At 63.0% G+C, this 22,942-nt stretch overlaps 1 protein-coding gene across 1 annotated transcript; it reads left to right on the top strand.

Annotated features, from left to right (window-relative positions):
• The first annotated feature begins 3,324 nt into the window (after positions 1-3,324).
• On the top strand, positions 3,325-21,965 carry KCNQ4 (potassium voltage-gated channel subfamily Q member 4). Its single transcript, XM_074161845.1, has 15 exons — positions 3,325-3,551; positions 14,099-14,189; positions 14,900-15,026; positions 15,150-15,325; positions 15,400-15,525; positions 15,609-15,746; positions 15,899-15,994; positions 16,214-16,302; positions 17,503-17,658; positions 18,769-18,813; positions 20,463-20,680; positions 20,768-20,870; positions 21,156-21,287; positions 21,485-21,620; positions 21,747-21,965. The coding sequence occupies exons 1-15, from the start codon at positions 3,325-3,327 to the stop codon at positions 21,963-21,965; spliced, it is 2,079 nt and encodes a 692-aa protein (XP_074017946.1).
• Positions 21,966-22,942: the final 977 nt, after the last annotated feature.

Raw genomic sequence — 22,942 nt, 5'->3', positions numbered from 1 at the left:
CCCCCGGAGCAGCCCCCTGGCCCCCGACCCAGAGGGTTCCCCAATCCCGCACCCGGCGGCAGGGGGGAGGGAACCCGCCCCATGGCGGGGTGTCCCAGCCGCTCGTTTGTCAGAGCGTGTGCTCGCACCGACGCCAGGAGCTAATTGCCCTGGGCCCAGGCCAATCCTTCAGCAGAAGCAGGTGCTCTGCATCCCCCATCTCCGCCCCCCTGCCCCCCGCCACCGCTGCCACCGCTGCCGGCTGTCCCCAAGGCTCGCCCAGCTCCCGGGGCAATGAGCCCTGGGTCCCCTGAGGCCACCCTGCCCCCAGTCCTGGCCACTGAGCACCAAATCAGGCTCCCTCACACAGAGGGGGTTGGTTGCATCCTCCCTCCCACCCCCCCACCTCCAGCTCTGCCCAGGACTCCCCAGCATCCCCCCCATCCAGGGAGCCAGGCTGGGACTTCGCTCCGGTCCCCGTGCCCGGGTGAGGAATCCTGGCTACCCCCCCCCTACTCCCGCCTGCCTCCCCCCCCCCCAGCCCCAGCCCCGCCGCTGCATACCAGGGCTGCAAAACTTACTGGAAATCCTGTAGATGCAAATCCTGGCCTCCCGTCCGTGCCAGGAACTCGAGCTGCAATCCCAAGAGGGCAGCAGGCTCCAAGCACGCAGGCCTCCCCGCTCGCCATCACCCGGCCTCGGAAATCCGCTTTAAAGTTTCATCAGGGCCGGGGGGACACCAGCACCTCTGGGGGACCCCCCCACGGCCCGGCAGACAAGGTTTGGGGGGGGGCAAAGCCAGCAGAGCCCGGGACGGCTTCCTGAAACCTCCGCCGGTTCCGATGGATGGGTCAGCACCGTGTTGATTCAGAGTCCCTGGCTCCATCCCAAAACCTCCCGGCTCCGGGATCGATGGAGGTTCCCAGGGTCCGGGCAGTGACAAAGTTGGGATGGAACCTGCTGGTGGCCCGCAGCCCCAGCCCAGCCCCAGCTCCGTGTCCGCAGTAACCCACCCCCGGGCACTCAGCCTGCAACCCCCCCCTCCGGGCGGCTGAGTTTCCAGCCCTAGGGAGTTTCGTTCACTGCCGGGGGGCTGCTGGGGGTCTGAAAAAGCAAAAGTAAAACCGTGGGAGGCCAGAAAGTGACAGTAACGGAGCAGGCGGCTGGTGGGTGGTGGCAGCACACTTTCTTCCCTAATTTATTAGCAGCTCGCTCATTCCAGCAAACAATTTAGAGAAGTGACGTCTTTGTTTAAAAAAAAAAAAAAATCAAAAAAAAAATCAGCAAGTTCTTCTTCACTCACAAACCCAGCTCTGCCCAGGCTTCCCTGGCAAGCCCGGGACATCAGCCTGGATATTCCCCATCCAGCTGCGAAGGAATAAAACAACTCCCAACTGCCCCGACTCCTCTCGAGCGAGCGCCTACCTTGGCTGAAGTCCTTTCCAGGTCACCTTAACCCTGCCCCCCCCTCCCCCCCCCCCTCCTTGCAGCCTGGAGGCTTTAATCAATCGCCAGGTGAAACCTAAACCTGGAGCCGAGGGGAATACGGGAATACGCTGAACCAAACGGCAGCCGGATGAAGGTCAGGGTGCTCCCGCCGCGGCGGCTCGGCTGCGGGGAGCGTATGTCGGGGGGCGGGCGAGACGTGCTGGGGGGAGCCTGTGCCCAGGGGATGCGTCCCCCTCGGGGAGCACCTTCAGAGGGGGGCAGCAGGGGACAGGGCTGGAGGGGAGCACGGAAAAGACACCATCGACTCACTGGGGAGAATTTGGTTCGAATTGGGAGGATTTCAGCCTCTACGGACACGGCTCTCGTCCCCGTCTCACGGCCATGGGGTTTGCGTGGCAGCAGGAGGGAGAGGCGTTCTCGGAGCAGGGCGGGAGGGGGTTCAGGCTGGCTCCTGGGGTGGGTTTCACCAGCACCATTTCCCCCGTGCCCGAGTAAATAAAATTGTCTATTTATTGAGTGTGTTTCCCGAGAGCTACCAGATACCGCAGTGCTCACAAGGGCCCGCGCCGCTGCCAGGATCTCCAACCGCCACGTTAAATAATTCACTGAGCAAAGCCTTTAACTTGTTTTCCTCTCCGGGGGCGCAGGCCCTGGGCACCCCTGCGGGGTGGGGGGGGGAACCCGGCACCTGCAAAGGTGCAGAGAATGTGTGCTCACAGCTGGGACGGGGCACCTCTGACCCCCGGGCTGCTTGGAAAGGGGATTCCCAGCAGCGTGCCTCAGTTTCCCCATGTGTTAGCGGGAGGTTGTGTGGAGCTGAGGGGAATAAGGTGGAAGAGCAAAAAGCTGGGGGTGTTGGCTGGGAAACACGCTTGGAGCCCGGCTCAAAGTTGAGGATGGGGAGGAATGGGTGGGGGCGGGCTGTGCCTGCTGCAGGGACCCCGGGGGGAACGGGCTCCGCAGGGGTCCTGGCCTGGGAGATGGAGGACGAGGATGTGCCCTTCCCTTCCCGAGAAATGTGAAGTCTCTCTGTAGGTGTTTGGGGTCCCTTTAAACCTCGGTGTCTCCAGCAATTCCTGGACCTAGAGCCAAGGAAGGGGGGGATGCCCTGGCCTGGGGTGCTTGCTGGGAGGTTTGGTGCTGGCTGGTTTGGGAATCTCTGTGGGATGCTCCATGCCCGGTGACCAGGGACACTCACTCCGGAGATGCTCCCTCCAGAGATGCTCAACACTGTATGGTTTGGGAAGCTCATTCCTGGGATACTCCACACCCAGTGGTTTGGGATGCTCACTCATGGGATACTCCACACCCAGGGGTTTGGGATGCTCACTCATGGGATGCTCCACACCGGTGGTTTGGGATGCTCACCCGTGGGATGCTCACCCGTGGGATGCTCCACACCGGTGGTTTGGGATGCTCACCCGTGGGATGCTCACTCATGGGATGCTCCACACCGGTGGTTTGGGATGCTCACCCGTGGGATGCTCACCCGCGGGATGCTCCACGCCCCGTGGCCGGGACACTCTGCCCGGTGCTGTGGGCAGCAGGATGTCCCCAGTCCCCAAGGACCTCTCAGGGACGGGTCCCCCCAGCCAGACCGGGGGTGACAGCAGGGGAGCCGCCCTCCCAGGGGCTGCTGCGGGCGGTCCCGCGTCCCCCCCCCTTCCCCACCCGCCCCGTCCCGGCGGAGCCCCGGGGGCGGGGGCCAGGTACGGCGGGGCGGTCCGGCCCCGGGGGGAGGGCCCGGCGGCGGGCAGCTAAAGGCAGGTGGCACCGGGGAGCGGTAACGGGTTTCTCGGGGGCGGTGCGAGCCGAGCAGGGAGCGGCGGGCGGGGGGGTCCCGCGGTGCCGGGGCCATGCGGCGGGCGGCGGAGCCCTGAACGGGGCGGCGCGGCCATGGCCGGGGCGGCGGCGGCGGCGCTGACGACGGTGCGCACCGAGGGGACGGGGCCGCCCGGCGGGACCCCCCCGCCCCGCCGCCGGGGGCTGCTGGCGGCACCGCGCCCCGGGGCCGCCCCCCGCCCCGCCGGGCCCCAGCGCTGCTGCCGCCGCCGCCTGCAGAACTGTCTCTACAACGTGCTGGAGCGGCCCCGCGGGTGGGCCTTCGTCTACCACGTCTTCATGTGAGTACCGGGGGGTCCCCGGGCAGCACCCCGCCTCCCAAGGGCTGGCCCCGGTGGGACGGCGGGGGCCGGGAGCTGCCGGTGCTCGCGGGGGAGGGAGGAGGAACGAGGAACGGCGGAGCGGCCGTCGCTCCCAGCGAGCCCCGGCGCCGGGCACCGGTCCCCCCGGGCTCCACCGGAGAAGTTTCTCCGGGAGTGTTTGGCGGGGGGGGGGGGGGGGGGGGCCGGGAAAGGACGTGCCGGCGGTGCCCGCTCCCCCGCCGCTCCCGGCAGCGGGGCCGGTGCGATGGGGGAGCTCCGCCACCGGGGGGGCGAGCGGCGGGGGCTGAGCCCAGCGGCGGCTTCTTGCCGGCGGCTCCGGTGCGAGGAGGTGAGCGGGTCCCCGGGGATGGGACTTGCTCTCCGGGGTGGCCCGGGCGCAGTGAGCCCCGTCCTGGTGGCCCCCGCACGGAGCCCGGGTCGCCGTCCCGCTCTGCCGCTGGCCCCTCGCTGGATGTGCCCGGGGTCCCCCAGGGTCTCCGAGCCCGTGGGGAGCCTCAAAGACAGGAGTCCCCCGAAGGGGTGACAGGGCAGGTGCCCTTGGGAACCTGTAGCAGTGTTGGGAGGTAGCAGTAGTGCCAGCCCAGCATCCCTGGAGCTGTGCCTGGATGGGATGGGGAAAAGCAGGGAATGGGAGTTCTTGTCCCTGGTTGCAGGCTGCAGTCTGGCAGCGGCTGCTGTACCCCGAGAGCTGGGCCCGTGCTGGGGTTGCAGCTGCAGGTGATCCCCGGCACTAAACCATCCCTCTCCAGAGATGGAGCCCAGGATGCTCCCGGGAGCCCGTCTACTCTCTTCCCTGGCTCAACGCGGTTTCCCGGGGTTTTTGGTGCTGCTCTGGCTTTCCTCGCTGGACCGGGGCATCCCAGGGATTTGGCAAAGCAGAATCTTCTCAGAGACGGGTGGGCTCAGCTCGGTGCCGAGTAACAAATTCAGCCTCTTGGGGGAGAGAGTGGGGCTCCGTGCTGGGGGGTTGTTCTGGCTGCCCTGACCCAGGACCCCCACTCTGCTCCGGCTGCACTGCTGGGACACCACTGCTCCCTACCCAGCCACAGCCATGGGGAAGGAGGCGATTTCCCCCCCTCTGCCTCACGTGTGTGCCAGGCGTGTGCCACAGCCCGGCCCCACGGACCCTCTCGGAGAGCATGAGCTGCAAAACCTGCCTCTCCCCCTGCCTTCGGGAGCAGTAAGAGGGTGCTGAGTCGTCAGCGGGGCGTGCAAGCTGGAGCTCGTTAGGAGGCAGGAAAGTGGGTCTTGCCTAAGTTAGCACATTGAGATGGCAGGATGAATTTGTCACTGGATACCAGGGCACCTGAGCTCCCAGGGGAGCCGGCAGAGGAGCCCGGGGCCCATTTGTAACGCCTTGCCGACACCTCCGCAGTCCGCTTCGGAGATAATACCTACCTTGCAAATATTGCCCTCCAAAGAGCTTTCCCTGCAAGGAATTAATAACGCCGGCAGCCGAAACCTCCCGATGAGGGAGGGGGATCGGACTTTTTTTGCGTAGGACCTCGCTGGGCTCCAGAAGGGAGATGCCCCTGCTTTTCTCACGGCTGAGACACGTGTGCCCGACTGTCCTCCGCCAGTTCCTCCTCCCGATCTGTGTGTGTTTCACCCCAGAAACAACCCCCCCCGGAACCAAGTGGCTCCCCTTGCAGAGCCCACCAAGCCTGGGGTCCCTCCTCTGCCACCCCAGCCGTGCCCGGCTCCCACCACCTCTGGGTCCAGGGGCTTTGCCCGGCGTGGGCAAGACGTGTGGTGGGGCTGGTGGCCAAAGCTCTGCCAGGGGAAGGGGGGGCTCTTGTGGGCTTGGTCACCGAGGATGGACCCGAAGGGGAGGCAATAGCAGGAGCAGAACATCTTCAGCGTTTGGCGGGATGGGGAGGGTTTATGTGTATTTTCTCACTCAGTTTTACGGCCGAGGTACCCTGCAGGGCAGTCGGTCCTGCCGGGGACCCCCCGAGGCCTGTGGGAAGATGCCACAGTGGGTGCAAGGTGTGGACATCTGTTTTGTGAAGCCTTTCCTGTAAACGCTGCTCCTTTCTGGCTGCTTCAAAGTTGGTTTTGGTTTGGTTTGTGTGGTTTTTTTCCCCCCTCTCCCTTAGCAGATGCTAAGCTGTTGAAGTGCTGGGTATTGAAGTTCTCCGGAATGATTTGTGTGCTTCAATAGCTGAGGACTGGTTTTTAAAGAAGAGGAGGAAGGTGTTACCCCCACTTTAGGGGGTACCGAGGCACTGGGGGAGATGAAGCTCACGGCCCAAGGTCACCCAAGGTCGGGGCAGCGCTGGTCACAGGACCTGTCCTCTGAGTCACGGCTGTGCGCTGCCTCCCCCCGAGCAGCCTGGCTCCGAGACAGGGCTGAAAACTGCTAAAATGGAAATACCCGCTGAGAAGTGAAGCGCTTCCCTCCCTTGAGCAGTTTAGTCTCTGGGAGCACGTAGCAAAGCTGAGCTGATACCGTTTATTGGACAAGTTCAGTCTCTTTCTGTCGGCAAATTGATCCCAAATAGCTTCCCGTTCCCAGCGCCCGCTCGGGGCTGGGCTGGTGTTTCTCCACCTTGGCAGGACGGTTTGGTGGCTGCACCATCTCTGCGGTGCCAGGCGCTGCCTCCATCCCTGCCCGATGGGCTACGGGGGCTCGGAGCCACTGCAGGGGGGGGCTTTGCAGCCCCTCAGAGCCCCCTGTGCTGGGTGTCCCCACGGGCTGCCGTGCTCTGGCGTTTGCAGGAAGGGAATGGTGTGGAAGTGGGTCCCTGTGCAGGTGTAAAGCCGGGGGTGAGGTGGGCGGTGTTGGCTGGTTGGCCCCATCCCCTCCACCCCAGGCTGGCCATGTGCCTGGGCTCCATTGGCACGCTGGGCTTGCAAAGCTCTGCCTTGCTCTCTGGAAATGAGAGTTTCTAGCCCTGGAGCTTAGAGAGCAAATCTGGGAGCCTTAACCTAAAGACTTCATAAGCCAGAAGGCAAATAAAAACTTCCTTTTCCAATCTCCACCTCTTAAGCCAACGGGAAGGCTGTTCTCATACCCGGCTTGTGCCTTGGCTGTCGGTGACTGCCCTGGGCACGGGCATCGCTGCCGGCCCATCCCGGGGGCTGCCCCCGAGGGGTCTCCTTCAGCCTGGAGCTGCCCTGGGGAGGTTTCCAGCTCAAGCTGTTCCTTCCCCGTCCACCAGCCCCTCACACGTGGCCAGTGGCTCTCGGTGCTGCTGCCCTGATGGAGCCCGCGGTCTGGGAGCTCGTATCCAGGGTTATGAAACTGCTGGGAAGCTCAGCTCAGCACTTTCCCATTTCCTAGAGGAGCGCTTTATTAAAGAACAGTTTGACCCGGAGCAAATTAGGGAAGACTGATCTGGCAGCGCCGGTAATAACCTGCGACCCCCTGCCTGAAACACCGTCCCCTGGGCTGTGCCAGCAGACCCCCCCCTGCCCACTGCTGTTGGCAGCATCTCACCTGGGTACCGTTGGGGTGGTGGGGTTTTATTTACCTTCTGAAAGTGTCACCCTGTGCCAAGGAGGAGAGAGGGTCGCAGAGCTCAGAGGATGCCCGTCCCCTGGCACCCCCAACCTTGCTGTGCATGTGGTGCTGTTGGGTCCCCATGTGTGCTGGGGGCGGGGGGCAAGGGGGTGGCAGAGCCCCGGGGCAATGGTGGCTCTGGGTGAGCGATGCCAGGTGCAGGCTGTCCTCACCTCGGGGCTGGCTGGTTGCCACAGGGCCACGGGCAATCCCCGCTGGCTTGGGGCAGCGGGATGGTGGGGGTGTCATGGGCACGGGGCATCCCCCCCCCCATGCACCGGCCAGCTCCTGGCTGGGGACCAGGCTGCTGGCAGCCGGGCTGTCCCTCCCGGAGCGTCTCTGTGCTTGGATCCTGTCCGGGAGAGGGCTGGGGGGGCAGGATGGATCTGCCTGCCCCATGTCCCTGCATCCCAGCCCCGCTGCAGGGTGGGAGGTTCTGCCATGCTCCCCCATCTCACCACATCCCTCCAGCACCTCTTGGCAAGCGGGAAAGGGCTTTTCCTTGCCACGCTGGGGATTGCCACTGACTTAGGTGCCCGCAGCAGCTCCAGCCCACCCAAGGCCGTTTGACGGGCTGCAGCCCCGGAGGGTTTGCAGGCCCGGAGGGTTAGCCTGGAGAAGAGAAGGCTCCGGGGAGACCTTATAACAGCCTATCAATACCTGAAGGGAGCCTACAGAAGAGCTGAAGAGGGACTCTTTGTCAGGAAGAGTGGTGACAGGACAAGGGGCAATGGTTTTAAATTGGAAGAGAAGAGATTTAGATTAGATATAAGGAAGAAATTCTTTACAGTGAGGGTGGTGAGGCACTGGAACAGGTTGCCCAGGGAAGTTGTGGATGCCCCATCCCTGGAAGTGTTCAAGGCCAGGCTGGATGGGGCTTTAAGCAACCTGCTCTAGTGAGAGGTGTCCCTGCCCATGGCAGGGGGGTTGGAACTAGATGATCTTTAAGGTCCTTTCCAACTCTAGCCATTCTATGATTCTATGATTCTATGATTCTATGATTCTATGATTCTATGATTCTATGATTCTATGATTCTATGATTCTATGATTCTATGATTCTATGATTCTATGATTCTATGATTCTATGATTCTATGATTCTATGATTCTATGAAACTGCTTTATCCCCTGCTCGGTGCTGGTTCTCCACCGCCCGCTTGGTAAAAACCTCTTGCGTTAAGCTCTGAGGTTTTAAGTTGCCGTCAGTGGCATCTCCCGTGGGGGCTGGTGGGTGGTTTCCTCTCCGGGTGCTCCATCGCATGGCCAGAATCAAGGGGTCCGGGATGGCTGTGCCGTGCTGGAGCCGTGCCCTTCGAGCAGGGGGGCTGCTCCCGGGGCTGGCCCCGCTCACCTTGTCCGGGCTTGAAATGGGAGCTGCGTTTGGGTGGGGGATGCCAGCGGGAAGAGAAGCCGGCACAGCAGTTTCCCCAGCCTGATGAGGTGTCACCAGGGCATAAAATTAAGCGACTTTGGCGCAATGTGAAACTATGCATTGATTTATCTTTTTCCTTTTCTTTTTTTTTTTTTTTGCTGTTTTTCCTTTTCGCCTCTTGCTGCTCCTGTCGGACCCCCTGGCCCAGAGGAGGAGGTGCTGGTTTGGTTGCCCAGGGCTGGCTGGCCCTGAGGCAAGGACAGGGGGAAGCCCCACTGCCGGGGAGTGCAGAGGTGATGCTCAGTCACCCTGGAGAGGCTTCGGTTATTTCTCCCTCCAAGCAGGGATCCAGGGGGTGAGGGCGGAACAGGGTTGAGTAAGAGCCCAGACCTGCCCCCTCTGCCGTGGGTTCTCCTGCCCTCCCTCCAACACATCTGGGGGCTCAGCCTGCCTTGATTTCTTGAGGCCACTCTTGTCCCTGTGCTCCGAAGGTCCTCCATCCCTGCGGAGTCCCCAGGTGCCGGAGGGTGGGGGCAGCCCTGATCCCTCTCCTGGGGTGCGGGGTCCATCGGGCACGGGAGGTGCATCTGAGAACACGCTGGTTTTCTTTCCCCCCTGATGTGCCAGCTCCTTGCCAGATGATTCAAGAGCAAAACTATCTCGGCCGCTCCATGTGAGCGCCTTGGCACCATCCGCAGGAGCCTTGTGACCGTGCTCCCTGTGGGGCTGGGATGCTGGGGGGCGGTGAGGGGTGCTGGGGGCACAGGGGGTGCGAGGGTGATGGATGATGCTGTTGGCTTTGGTTCCTGCTCCCCAAAGCACGAAGGTGTTGGGACCATCAGCTCCTGTGCGCTTGTAGGATGTCACCTGGAGCTGCTGCCAGGTCCCTGCCGTGGGTGTCCCCGGGGCTGGGGGTGAGGGGGGGATCTCGGAGCAGCACTTTTCCTCTCCCGACGCTGATAACCGGGTGGTGGCTGAGCTCTGAGCGTGTGCTGGGGTTTGTGGTGCCGGTGCCGTGGCCGGGCTCGGACTGTTCCTGGCTCCGGCTGCGGTTTCCCCGGCCGTGGGGAAACGCTCGGTGCTTTTCTGCTTCTCTTCTCTTTGCGGCGCGGGCAGGAGCGTGGCGTGGGATGGACCCTGCCATGGTTACGGCCGCAAACAGGCCCGCTACAGCCCGGTTATTTATATCCCCCGGAGCAGACAGGCCGCCTGCTCCACCTCTCCGTAAGGGCTGCTGGGGCGAGGGACGGGGGGGATTTATAAGACACGCTGTTTATACAGCTGCAGAGGGTGCTCGGGGAGCCGAACCTCGCTGTCTGGAGAACAAAGCACCGTCCCCATCCCTGTCCCTGTCCCCACTGGAGTTGGGCTCAGGCAGTTTTGGTCCAAACAGCCATTTCTCAGCCTACCAGTATCTGAAGGGAGCCTCCAGGAGAGCCGGAGAGGGACTCTTTGTCAGGAGATGTAGTGACAGGACAAGGGGTAATGGTTTTAAATTGGAAGAGGGGAGATTTAGATTAAATATTAGGAGGAAATTCTTTCCTGTGAGGGTGGTGAAGCACTGGAACAGGTTGCCCAGGGAAGTTGTGGATGCCCCATCCCTGGAAGTGTTCAAGGCCAGGCTGGATGGGGCTTGGAGCAACCTGCTCTAGTGGAGGTGTCCCTGCCCAGGGCAGGGGGGTTGGAACTCGATGATCTTTAAGGTCCCTTCCAACTCTAACCATTCTATGATTCCTGGGGTGGCACAGCCTTGAGGGGGGAGGAAGCATGGCCGGGCACCCAGCGCTGCTGCCCAGCACCGAGGGGACCTGGCAGTGCCACGGTGGGGCCAGGCTCAGCCGGGGAAGGGAACCGTGATTTTGGCAGAGGCTGTTTGCTCGCCCATCCCCTGGCTGAGCTGTTTATCCTACGGCGCGTGGTATTTCCTTTCCGCTGAGTTATTGCCAGGCTGTCAGCACAAGCCTCCCTGATGCTCAGGGCTTCCTCGCAGGGTGGGGGGGAGCAAAGCGGGGTCCTGACCCAGCATCACACACACCCCCTTCCCAGCTCAAACACTGGTTGCTTGCTGGGGCTGGGGGGCACAGCCTGGCCGGGCTCTGAGCATCACTGTCCCGTCAGTGCTGGCACTGGGGTGCCACGGCACGGCTTTGCCTGGGCTATACTGGGGTGCGACCCGTTTGCCTATGGGTGTTCAGGGGGGCACTGGGTGCCAGCTGGTGCCCTCTTGCCCGATGCTGCTCCTTGCCGGAGCAGCTCCCCTTCCAGCTTCCCCTGAGCCGCTCCAGCCCCTGAGCGGCTCCAGCTTCCCCTGAGCTCAGCACCGTTCCTGGCTCACCTCTTCCTCCGCCGGCACCGTGGGCAGGAGCATATGGCAAAGTGCGCTCTAATGAAGATTAATGTGAAGAGATTCACTTTCTCCAACTCGGCCCCCCCCTGCCGGGTTTTAATTATTATTTTGGGGAGGAGTGTTCCTGCGGACAGGCTTTACTCCTGCAGGGGTGAGAGCTGCTGGAGGGGTCCCATCCCCGTGCCCAGGCTGCCGTTGGCGTGTCCCCTCCTGCGTGGGGACGTGTGCCAGCAGGGAGGTGTTTGGGAGCCCCTTGGGGTGGGGATGCTGGTGGGGGCTGGCGATGGGAAGCTTATTGGGGAGAGCCGATGCACTGGCTCAGCAACAACAGCATCTGCTCCCTCTGTCCCCTGGGACCTCGGCGAAGGGGGAGCAGGGAGGCAGTGAGGCTCCTGCCCTGCCGTCTCTGCCCCATCCTCGCTTTCCCTGGCAGCACTCTTTTTTTTTTTTTTTTTTTTATTATTATTATTTTTTTGGGTGGAGGGTCCCTGCTTGGTGGGTGGGAAGAGCAGTGAACTGGGGAGGGAGCGCACCAGGGGGGAGCCTGGCACTGCTGACACCATGCAGCATTTGATGGAGAGGTCGGCGGAGCCCTCGGTGTGGGGCAGAGCTGCTGAGAGCAGCACTTCTGCCCCAGAGGGGGGACTGGGAAGGGAGGGGGACAGCCAGCTCCTGGCTCCCCGAGCTGCCTTCAGGCATCTGACCCTTCCCCTAAGCCGCTTAGGCGCAGCCGGGACGGGGCGTTTGCCCAGGCTTTACAAGTTAATTCCTAGCAGGTGATGTGTTCCCAGCAAAGTTTCTTTCCCAGCTGGCCCCGTGGTGCCTCGCATGCCCGTATCCTTCACCAAATCCTGTGGGATGCTGAGGGAGGGCCGGGTGGGATGCATCCTCACCCCAAGGGTGTGGGTTTCCATCAAAGCTCCTGTGGTGTGGATTTACCGACCAGCTCCGTTGCTCCTGGGGACGGGTGACAAGCGGGGCTCCGGCTGGGTACAAAGTCACCGTGACTCGCTGCTGCCTGAGGCAGGGCCACCCGCAGTGTCCCCCCCGTGGGAGCAGCGTGTGCCCAGGCACCGCAGCCCCCCCCGCTCCCCTTCCCACTCCCTGTCTGGGGCGAGAGGCACAAATCTTTGCAGGCTGGGAGATTTCTGCCTCCTCGCCTGCTTTGTGCTTCGCTGCCCATGTAATTGCCTCCTAAATCCCCATTGTATAATCTTTATTGCTGATGATGCACAAAGGAGAAAGGCTCTGCCCTGGGCTGCTCAGCCAGGTCTTGTTTTGCTCCTCAGACCAAGTGGCCCAGATGCCACCAACCTGCTCGATGTCCCGTGGCTGCCCTCCCTGCCGGCACGGGCAGGACGGGGGGTACCGCGGTGCCATCGGCTGCCGGAGGAGTTAATGGCAGAACTGCTGTGCCAGAGGAAAAGGGCTCGATTAATAATTCAGAGGGAAGAAGGAGCTGGCTCCATCCCTCTGCCTTGCAGATGGGGAGCGCCTGGGAGAGGAGCATCACCCTCCGCAGCGAGGGCAGGGCGGTGTCGGGGCTGTGACACCCCCATCCCCTTCGGTGCTGTAGTGTGTCCCTCCAGCTCTCCCTTCTCTGTGCTTGGGATCCAGCCCTTTTCCCCATTCCCTGGAGTTTCTCTGCCGTCGGTCCCATCCCCAGTTTCCTCTCTTGGTGGTTTGGGGCAAGGGGACCTCCCTGTCCCCTTCAGGCTGGGTTTTGAGCCGGGTGCTGCCTTGCTGTGGGCACGGGGCACTTGGCAGCCCCCCAGAGCCGTGCCCACATTTGCAGAGCCCCCAGCCCTACATGGCACAGGCTGTGGGTTCGGTGGGTGCTTGTATCCCCAGGCTGGCTCCCTGCACCCCCAGTGCTCGGTCTCTGAGCTGGGTCCCCTTGACCCAGGTTCCCACAGAGGGCACAGGGCATTGTCCTCTCTCCCCTGTGTCACCTGGGGTCTCCCCACCATCGCTGGGACAGGTGTGTGGGTCAGGTCTGGTTTCACCCTTTGGCCACCTGCAGCAGCCGGTTCAGCTCTAAAACTCCACATCAGCAACGAGAGGAGATGGGAAAGGGCTCCCGAGCGGGTGTTGGGCATCACGTCCCCGAGCCAAACCCCCCGTGCTCTCTGGGAGCACCACTGATGGGTCCCACGGGCATGGCTCACCATGGGGAGGTGGTGCTGGGGGGGTGAGATGGGTGCCCACCAGCTCGGGGACAGGGTGCCAGGGCCACCTCGCTTGCACTGCTGGCCTCAGCGCTGGCCACCGTGGTGCTGCCGGCGGTGCCGTGGGGCATGGTGCCCGGTGCGTGCCCAGAGCCCCCCCCGTGCCATTACAGAGCCAGCTCCAGCGGAGCAGTGGCCCTTAGCGCGCCATCACGTGGGCTGGTGGCACAAGCCCTCCGCTTTCCATTTTTAGAATCGCTGGATCAGGGGAAAAAATGTATTTTTGGAGTTTCATTTGCTTCAGAGTCTATTATTTTTTTTTTCCCCCTCCTTACTTTAAATGGGCCAAAGCCCCTTGTCTCTTAACCCAGCTCTCAGGGACAAATAGCCCCAGAGCAGCTCCCTGTTAACTCTTCCTCTGGGTCGGCTGGAGGGTGGCCCCTGTGTCCCCGGCAGGTCCCCACGGTGGCAGTGATGCTTGGGACAGTGAGGAGAAGTTCTGATCCCCTTCCTGCAGCAGCAGCAGCCCTGCTGCGGTGTGGGACCCCCCTGCTTTTTCTCCTTGCCTTTAATTAGTGGTTGTTTTGCCCAGGGAGGAGGCTGCAGGGCTGTGACAGAGCCCCATGGCCCCTGGAGCCTGGTCCTTGTCCTCCTTGATGCCTGCGGGGAAGCCTGGGGACATGTGTGCCACCAGTCTGGGCTGGCACATGGGTGCTATGCAGGGCTGGTGCCCATCACATGGGGGGCACAGGATTTGGGGAGCACCACACAACCCTGGGCTGTGCCCGAGGCTGGGCAGAGAGAATGGAGGTGCCGGAGGGATGCTTGGGGAACGGAGGGGTCCTGCTGTGGGCTCTGTGACCTGGCCCAGGGAGGTGCTGCCTGCACTGAGCATCCCGGTGCCATGGGCAGCCTCGGGGTGGGCAGGCTTCAGGCCTCGTGGACTCCTGAATTGCTCCATGCCACCATCTAGGGGCAAACTGTGTCCCTAGTGGCTCAGCCACAGCCATGGAGGTCTTGGCTGGGGGGCACAGGCTGCGAGTGGGGGCCAGCACTGCTGGCTGGGATCCCCCTGGATAGCTCTGATGCCCACATTGACATGCTCTCGTTCCAGATTCCTCCTCGTCTTCAGCTGCCTGGTGCTGTCGGTCTTCTCCACCATCCAGGAGCACCAGAAACTGGCCAACCAGTGCCTCTTCATCCTGGTGAGTGGGGAGCAGGGCTGTTCCTCGGGGTCCCCCTCCCCATATGACACCCTAAGAGACTCAGACGAGATCATGGACAGCCCCTTCCCCAGCCCACGTGTTACTATTCATCATTGGGTTTAACATGCTGGGGAGAAGCTGGAGGGTGGCCTTGCTGCTGCGGGTGTCCCCTCTGCTCGTGGTGGCCCGTCACTACAGCCGGACCTCCGCGGTGTGGGGAGGCATAAACCGCTGGAAAAGGCAGGGCAGGAGGGGCTAAAAAAGGCAACTTTCCCCCAAACTGTCAGAAAAGGCTGACGCTGGAGTTTCTCCGAGTGACGGAGACTAAATTGGGAAGGTCCTTGTGACTTTCCCACGAGTAAGCAGAACGGGGGCTTGTTTGTGCGGGAGGTAGGAGGACAATGCTGACGGCGGAGGAAAAGGACCCTGCTCGGTGTGAGCTTGGCACAGGTAGGAGAGCCGGGTGCTCAGACAGGCACGACGGCCACGGCTCCTGTCTTGCCACCCTGATTCCCCCGGGACTGTCGGCTCCAGCCGTGTGTCAGAAAGGTGGCCTTGGGGGGACACCACGCTCCCCCCGGCACCCTTCTCAGCAGCAGCATTTCATTTGGTCCCCCCCCAAAGCCACCCATCCAGCTAAGTCCCCCCTGTTATCCTGTCCCCATCCTCCCCACCTCACCCTCCTGACCCCCTTCTCCCCACCCTGGCAGGAGTTCGTGATGATCGTGGTGTTCGGCATGGAGTACATCATCCGCGTCTGGGCCGCCGGATGCTGCTGCCGCTACCGGGGCTGGAGGGGGCGATTCCGCTTTGCCAGGAAACCCTTCTGCGTTATAGGTACTGGGGGCGGGGGGGCGGGAGGTTGGAGGGAGGAGAGGGATCTGGGGGCTTGCAGCGTCACCCATGCCGTGGGTGTTGGAGAAAAGCCCGTGCCCCTGACCGACCCTCCCTGTCCCCTAGATTTCATCGTCTTCATCGCCTCGGTGGCCGTCATCGCCGCCGGCACCCAGGGCAACATCTTCGCCACCTCGGCGCTGCGCAGCATGCGCTTCCTGCAGATCCTGCGCATGGTGCGCATGGACCGTCGCGGCGGCACCTGGAAGCTGCTGGGCTCCGTCGTCTATGCCCACAGCAAGGTGAGGACGCGGGGTCCGGGTATGGCCCCCCCCGCACCCTCCCCGACCCCCTCTCACCCCCCCTGCCCCGACAGGAGCTCATCACCGCCTGGTACATCGGCTTCCTGGTGCTCATCTTCGCCTCCTTCCTCGTCTACCTGGCTGAGAAGGACGCCAATGCCCAATTTGCCACCTACGCCGACTCCTTATGGTGGGGCACGGTAAGCCCGGCCCCCATGGCCCCCCAGCCCCGGGAGGGGACGATGAGGGTGGGATGGGGCCGTGGCGGGGGAGCTCCCTCCAGGCCTCCCCCTGCTCTGCCCCCGGGCAGGTCACCCTCACCACCATCGGCTACGGGGACAAGACGCCGCAGACATGGCTGGGACGGATGCTGGCGGCCGGCTTCGCCCTGCTCGGCATCTCCTTCTTCGCGCTGCCCGCTGTGAGTAGGACCAGGGAGAGGGTCCCCACACCTCCTGCCCTGCAGAAATTGGGGAGAAAGGGGAAAAAATCCGCCCCTGCAGCGGGAGGGTCCCCATCTCTCCTGGGTGGTACTGGCCGGCACCCACGGACCCCATCCCCTCCTGTTCCCAGGGCATCCTGGGCTCTGGTTTTGCCCTCAAAGTGCAGGAGCAGCATCGGCAGAAGCACTTTGAGAAGAGGCGGACTCCGGCGGCGAACCTGATCCAGGTAGAGCAGGGCTGGCCTGTCCTGCCCTGTCCCTTCCCAGGGATGCTCTGCTGTCCCCCGTGCCCCCTCTGCCTGTCCCAAACCCCTGACCCCCAACCCAGCAGCTTCCTCCTTTGGGCCAGACTCAGCCCATGGTGGCCAAGGGGGCTGGAGGGGGCTGGCACGTGGGGGTCTCACAGGGGCTGATCCCGGTGCCCGCGGGCTGTCACTCCCATCCAGGCTGCCTGGCGCCTGTACTCGACGGATGCCAGCCGGGCGTACCTGACGGCCACCTGGTGTTACTACGACAGCCTCCTGCCCTCCTTCAGGTATGCAGGGTGCGGGCGAGGGCTGCGGGGCTCCCGGGGGGGTTCCCAGGCTGACGAGTGTCCTGGGCAGCCCCTGCCACGAGGGGCCACCTGGAGCTGCTGAGGGCTCGGTGGGGCTGAGCATCACGGATGCCTTGCTCAGCCCCGGGATGTCGGAGCCCCAGCACAGTATCTGCTGAAATGCCCAACACCCTCCTCCATCCTCACCATCCTCCCAGCCCACCCTGTCCCCTCTCACCCCATCCATAGCCTTCCTCCAGCACCGCCGTGAGGAAGAGGATGATGCCACCGGCCGCAGGGACCTTGTGGCCGGGGCGATGGAGCTGCAGCCGGCCGGGAGCTGGCTCCAAGCGTGGCGGCAGAGGGGATGAACCCAGAGGGTCCGGGAGGGAGCCCTGTGCCCCGTCCCTGCAGCGTTCTCCCCTTCTGTGTCTCTGGGATGTTGCCACCGTGGGTGGATGGAGGACTCTCCGAAGCTTTTCCGGATGCCCTGTGTGCCAGAGCTCTGCCCTCCTCCTGCCTCTGCCTGAGGGTCCTGCCCCTGCTCCATCCATTGCCTTGCAATGTCAAATGTTTCTTTGCAATGATAAATTTACATTTCACTCTTTATTTTTTCAAAGACAGGGATCTTAACAGCCGTGGCAGCGAGTCCCTCTGGTCCCTGAGGAGATCTGGCTTCTGCCGAGCATGGTGCTGGGTTCCCCTGGCATGAGCATCACGGGGGACTCCACCAGCCCCTCCTGCTGTGCTGGGAACCGTTTCTCCTGCATCAGGGAGTTGAGATAAGGGCTGGCTCCATCCCTGACAGCTCCGGCCTTCCCCCCTGCTCTGGCAGTGCCCGGACCCTCAGATCAGATGGTGGCAGGTCCCCATGTCCCCACCTCGCAGCAAGGGTGGTTGTCCTGCCTGAACCATCCCTTTCAGCACGAGTTCAACCCCTCTGTCGGTGCCCAGCCTCTGTGGGACCCTTTCCCAGCACCCCCCTCCCCAGCAGCGTCACCCCCAGGTGCGGACAGTGGGTGTCAGAGCTGTTAAGAAACTGTCTTTTGAAGGAAAGTTCTGGTTTTTCCTTCTTTTTTTTGCTCTGGTTTTGCTTTGGTTTGCACAGAGGAGGCTCTGCTCTGCTCAGCCTTGGTTTGCTCATCTCATTTGCTTTGGAAAGTTTAATTTCTCCATGTTTTTATTTAACCCTAACCCCAGAGAGCTGGTCCTAATGTTTGACCATTTGCACCGAGTCCGCAATGGAGGATTTAGGAATTCAGAGGTGAAAAAATTGCCCGACGGAGCCCCACCGCCTTATCACTCCTTCACCCCTGGCCAGAAAAGCATCAGCCCTGCCGCTTGCTCGGGGGAAAGGTAGGAGGGGGCAGCCCCACGGCCCCGTGTTCTCCCCCCTCTCTGTCCTCTCTTCTCTGCTCGTCTGTGTCCACCCGTGGTGCCACCGTGGTGTCTGTCACTGCCAGCCCGGACCCCAGGGGAGCAGCCCCCATGGCCCCGCTCCCCCCACCCCAGCACTGAGCCAGGGCACCATCCTGCTCTGCCGCTGGCTGCCGGCACTGCTCCCGGCTCCGGAGGGGACACGTTTGGTCCCCACAGACGGACTCTGTGTTGTTGTACCATCATGAAGCTTCTTGCAATGTTCAGCTCCACCTCACTGATGTTTTTGATGTGGCCGCGGCGCTGGGACCTTGCACGGGGAAACCAAGTGTGGCCAAAAATGATGGCAGCGCTGCTGGAGCTGCGTGGCCCTCCTGCAGACCCAGGCAAGGAGCAAAACCCAGTTCCTGCAGCCCAAGATGGGCTTCCCGTGCCCACAGCAGTGGGGAGCAGCGATGCCGAGCTGCCCTAGTGCCCACAAGAAGAGACAAGAGGGTTCAGAGCCTCTGTGCTCTGGCAGTGGCTGCTCTGCATCATGTTGCCGGTCCCCTCCAGCCAAAGAGCATCCTGGAGACCTCAGCGTGCCACCACGGCTGATGGCCTGCCACCCAGGACATCAGCATGGCGTGGGACCCTGGGCCAGTGTCAGAGTTAGGTGGGAAAAGGGAGCACTGCTCCTTGGTGGCATCGTGCCTCAGTTTCCCCTGTGATGCCGGAGACACAGAGCTCTGGGGGGTCTGGCACAATGTGGGGATGTGCTGAGCCATGGGGCTGTGGCTGCGGGGTCAAGGGGGCCCTGCTGTCCCAGAGGTGAGTATGGGTTTGGGGTGGTCTCCTTGCTGCAGCAGCACCTTCCAGGGCTCCGTTTCCCGGTGGACAGCCGGGAGCTGGCAGGGGAAGGACTGCAACCCCCCAGCTGTCCCACCTGGGGGGGCCCGAGCCTCCCTCCATCTCCTCCGCGGGCGTCACCTCTCATAACATCTCATCTTCTCTCTCTCCTCCTGTCTCCTGCTCACCTTCCTCCTCTCCATCCCTCTGACCTCCCCCCAAACCTTCTCTGCCCCCTCCCGCCCCCCGTTCCCCCCTAAGCTGGAAGGAGGAGGACGTGCAGCCCCACAAGTGCTTACGTCTCAGGTAACGTTTGCCCCCCCGGCAGCGGCCGCAGAGCCCCAGCGGCGGTTGCAGGGTCACCAAATTGCTTTGTGGCAGCGCTCTGCCGCTGGGAAACCGGACTTTTCCCTGCTGGGCAGGTGTTGGTGTTTATGCAGGACCTACACAAACAACTTTACTCGTGCTTCTTGCCTCCCCAGCGGAGGGGGGCACCGTGGCCGGGTCCGCTGCAGCGGGAGATGCTCACCGGCGGCGGGCAGGGACCCTGCGCTGGGTGCGGGCATGTCTGGGGGTTTGGGGACGAGGTGACCCGGGATGCTCCGCTCCCTCCCGGCCACGGGCTAACTCTCCTTTTCTCCTGTGTCTCTGCCCTGACCCTCCAGCCCCATCTTTAGTGGTAAGAGGAGGCTCTTGCGGACGTGGGGCACGTGGAGACGGAGGTACTGCATCCCCACTGCCGGTGGCCGTGCAGGGCCAGGGGACATCGGGGGTGCATGGTGCTCCGTGCAGGGCTGCCTGCTGGCTGCAGGGGTCCGGGGGGCTGAGGCAGAGTGGGTAGAGGCTGAGAAGTGGTTCTTCTTCAGGGTCGGGGGTGTGTGTGTGCATGGCCTGGGCTGAGCTGGCTTTGCCCATTGTCCCCCACCGGCTCCCACAGCTCCCCCTGCCTCAGTTTCCCCCTCCCTGCAGGATGGATGAGGCTGGCCCATTGGCCGTGCTGGGCTTGCCAAGTCCTACAAGAGCAAATTGGATAAAAATCCAAGAAGAGCACTTGGATAAACCCCATCCCATGTCTCTCCTGTAGCCTGGTCCCCCCCTGGGGCCACAATCCTTCCCATCTTCCAGCTGCAGGGGCTTGTGGCAACCTTGCCTGGGACCAGCTCGCCAGTAACCTGCCTGCTGGTAGCCCAGCACCCTGTTGTACCCCTGCTTTGCCCTGGGACTCCTGGCCCGGGAAATCCAGGAGGCTCCACACACGCTGGGGTTTCATGGAGTCGGTCGTGCAGCAGGGTTTGCTCCCTGTCCTCCGTGGCTTTGGCTCGCAGGGCTGTGTGTCTGCTTGGCCACCTCGCATGTCCCCAAAGTGTGCTTGTGGTCCCGCATCACACAAGAGGCAGCACTCAAAGATGTTTTTGTGTAGGTCCTACATAAACGATGCCTGTTGTTCCCCCTTGAAAAGCCAGCTGGAGGGGCTGGTTTCAGGAGCAGAGCCTGAATTAGGTGGTGCAGCCTGGAGGAGGAGGAGGAGGATGAAGGGGCCTGGCTGGGTGCCCCAGGACACCCCATGCCAGCGGGGACAGGGCAGGAGCAGGGCTGCTCACTGCCAGGTCTCTGCTGTGTGTCCTCCCTGCTGCTGTCCCTGTCTCTCCCACTGTCCCTGTCCCTCTGTCTCCTCCTTTCTCTGCTCTTGGGGGGAAAAAAAAAGGGTGTTTACAGGAGTAACCCCAGAGCTGGTCCCGCACAGGCATGGGGTACCGCCTGCTCCTGGCCTGGCTCGCACGTGGGCTTGTGCCAGGGGCTCTCTGGGAGCGGGGCACCACCAGCCCCATCCTCGCCCCCACCGTGGTGGGCACCATGTGAGCCCACAGCAGGGGTCTTCTCCCCTCCCTGTCCCCATCCCCGTCCCCCCGGTGCCTCCTCACCTCTGATGCTGCCCACCCCGCTCTCCTGTGCAGCAACAAGATGGGCATCAAGGACCGCATCCGGCTGAGCAACTCGCAGCGGCTGGGCAGCCGGGGGAGGCAGCACCTGCCCCCCCCCCTGCACCGCTCCCCCAGCACCGAGGATGTCCCTGAGGCCTCCAGCCCCACCAAGGTACAGAAGAGCTGGAGCTTCAATGACCGGACCCGCTTCCGTGCATCCCTGAGGCTCAAGCCACGGACCCCGGTTGAGGGTAAACCCCAGATCTGGCTGGGAGGTTTCGGGGGGCACATGGGGACATCCCTTGGTCTCTGCCACACACCCACTCTTGCACCCACAGCCGACTGCCCGCCAGAGGACAGCAGTGAGGAGAAGAGCTCCCACTGTGACCTGACCTTTGAGGACATCATGCCAGCTGTAAAGACCCTCATCCGGGCTGTCAGGTGAGACCGTCCCCTCCTGCACCCCCAGTGTACGTGCTCCTGTCCCCACCTCCTCCACAGCTCTCTGCCCCTGGGGACAAAGGGACATTTCCGAGGAGTTTCTCGGTCCAGCCCATGTGGCCAAGCCAAGGCAGGGAAGAGGGATGGTTCCTGGCTCAGCCCCCATGGAAACAGTGCTCAGGAGCTCGGTGCTTTGCACGCTCCCTCCCCTTCCCCAGTCTAGACCCCCCCCAGGCACCCCCAGTCCTCCCCAGTGCCCTGCAGCCATCCCGGGTGTCCCTGCAGGATCCTGAAGTTCCTGGTGGCCAAGAGGAAGTTCAAGGAGACCTTGCGTCCTTACGATGTCAAGGATGTCATCGAGCAGTACTCGGCCGGTCACCTGGACATGCTGGGCAGGATCAAGAGCCTGCAGATGCGGTGAGCTGCCCTGAAGGTGGGGGGGGGCTGCGGGCTCCCCTGGATCTCCCACCACTAGCCGTGCCCCATAGGAGCAGTGCTGGCCCATCGTGATGGGTGGGACACGTCCCAGGAGCCCGTCCCCATCCCCTGTGGTCTCACATGTCCTCTGGTGGTCCACGGGGAGTGATGGGCTCTGTCCCTTCCCTCCCTGCCAGCGTGGACCAGATTGTGGGCAGGGGGGCCCTCACTGCGGACAAGAAGACACGGGAGAAGGGGGAGAAGGCGGCGCTGGAGACGGAGCTGGTGGATGAGCTCAGCATGATGGGGCGTGTGGTCAAAGTGGAGAGGCAGGTCAGGAGGGGTCAGCCCCCGGGGAGCATGACACCATCCCTTTGGTGCCTGTGGGGTGGGGAATTGGGATCCCCAGGTCCCCTCTCTTGAGGGGGGGGACCCACTGAGCCCTGGCCACCCTTGTAGGTGCAGTCCATAGAGCAGAAGCTGGACCTGCTGCTCGGCATCTACTCCCAGTGCCTCCGCAAGGGCTCCATGAACTCCTTCAGCCTGGCTGCCGTGCAGGTGCCTCCCGGTGAGCCCGACATCACCTCCGACTACCACAGCCCCGTGGACCACGAGGACATCTCGGTCTCTGCCCAGACCCTCAACATCTCCAGGTCGGCCAGCACCAACATGGACTGAGCGGGGAGGCAGCGGGACGGATCCTGCCCACGTGCAGCCGGTGGGGCGGGATGCTGGGATGCGGGAGCAGCCTGGCATTGCCCAGTCCCGTCTATCCACGTCCCTCGAGGTGTTACTTGAACCAAGTCTTCCTTTGTGGGGGCACGGCTGCAGCGGGTGCCCGCTCTGGGCATGGGGTGGGAGCCCGTGGCACTGCGGCATGGCCAGACCACGCTCCTGGGATGCTCCTGCCCTTGCCAGGGGGTCAGACCCCCCAGCTCCTGGGGTCTTGAGTGCTCCCCAGCCATGGTGGGGATGCTCCAGGCTGTCCCTGTCCCCTGGGGTTTGGCTCGTAGCCCCAGCCCTCCAGACGTGGTCACCCGGAGCCGAGCCGGGGCCACCACCAGCTATGCAAGGCTCCATCTCCCTTCCCCTCCCGGTGCCGAGCAGGGGCGCAGGCACATGACCCAGTATGGTTTGACCTGCGTTGCTCTGGGTCAGGGCAGCAGTGGGGCCCCCCCGGCCCTGGGCCGGGGAGCGGGGGTCTGTCCCCCCTCACCCTCCTTTTCCCAGGTTATTTCCCTGCTCGCAGGGCTGCAGCGCTGCAGCCGAGGCTGCACCTCTAGAAGCACAGCAGAGCCTTCTGCCTGCCCGTGCATGCTCCCAGGGCAATATATATATAGGAGAGATATATATATATTTATGCAATAATGTCTTAATATGCAACACCTCCGGGAAGAGCAACCCGTGGGGACATAGGCAATAAGCAGACCCCCCCTACCAGCACACAGGGCTGGATCCTGCTGCCCGTGGGGGACCCAGCTGGGTGCCCTGGAGACTCGGGGCTGGGTGACAAACCTCCGCTGGAGGGTGGCCCTGGGGCCACGGGGCTGGGCAGGGGCTGCGGAGAATGGAGGGGTGTAGGCACAGGTGATGGGGACAGTGGTCCCCAAGGAGCATCCCTCTCTCTCGTGTCTCAGCTCCTGCTCTTGCTTAGA

This window comes from Numenius arquata, chromosome 21, assembly GCF_964106895.1.
Source record: "Numenius arquata chromosome 21, bNumArq3.hap1.1, whole genome shotgun sequence".
Classification (NCBI taxonomy): domain Eukaryota; kingdom Metazoa; phylum Chordata; class Aves; order Charadriiformes; family Scolopacidae; genus Numenius; species Numenius arquata.
The sequence above is the reverse complement of the archived record's forward strand: the minus strand, read 5'-3'. Positions and strand labels throughout refer to the sequence as shown.

Bases quoted from the DNA above. Each gene is read 5' to 3' on its own strand.
- KCNQ4 (XM_074161845.1), top strand. From the start codon at position 3,325: ATGGCCGGGGCGGCGGCGGCGGCGCTGACGACGGTGCGCACCGAGGGG. The intron at 15,027-15,149 runs GTACTGGGGGCG...CCTGTCCCCTAG, and splicing joins GAAACCCTTCTGCGTTATAG to ATTTCATCGTCTTCATCGCC. The intron at 16,303-17,502 runs GTATGCAGGGTG...CCCTAACCCCAG, and splicing joins AGCCTCCTGCCCTCCTTCAG to AGAGCTGGTCCTAATGTTTG.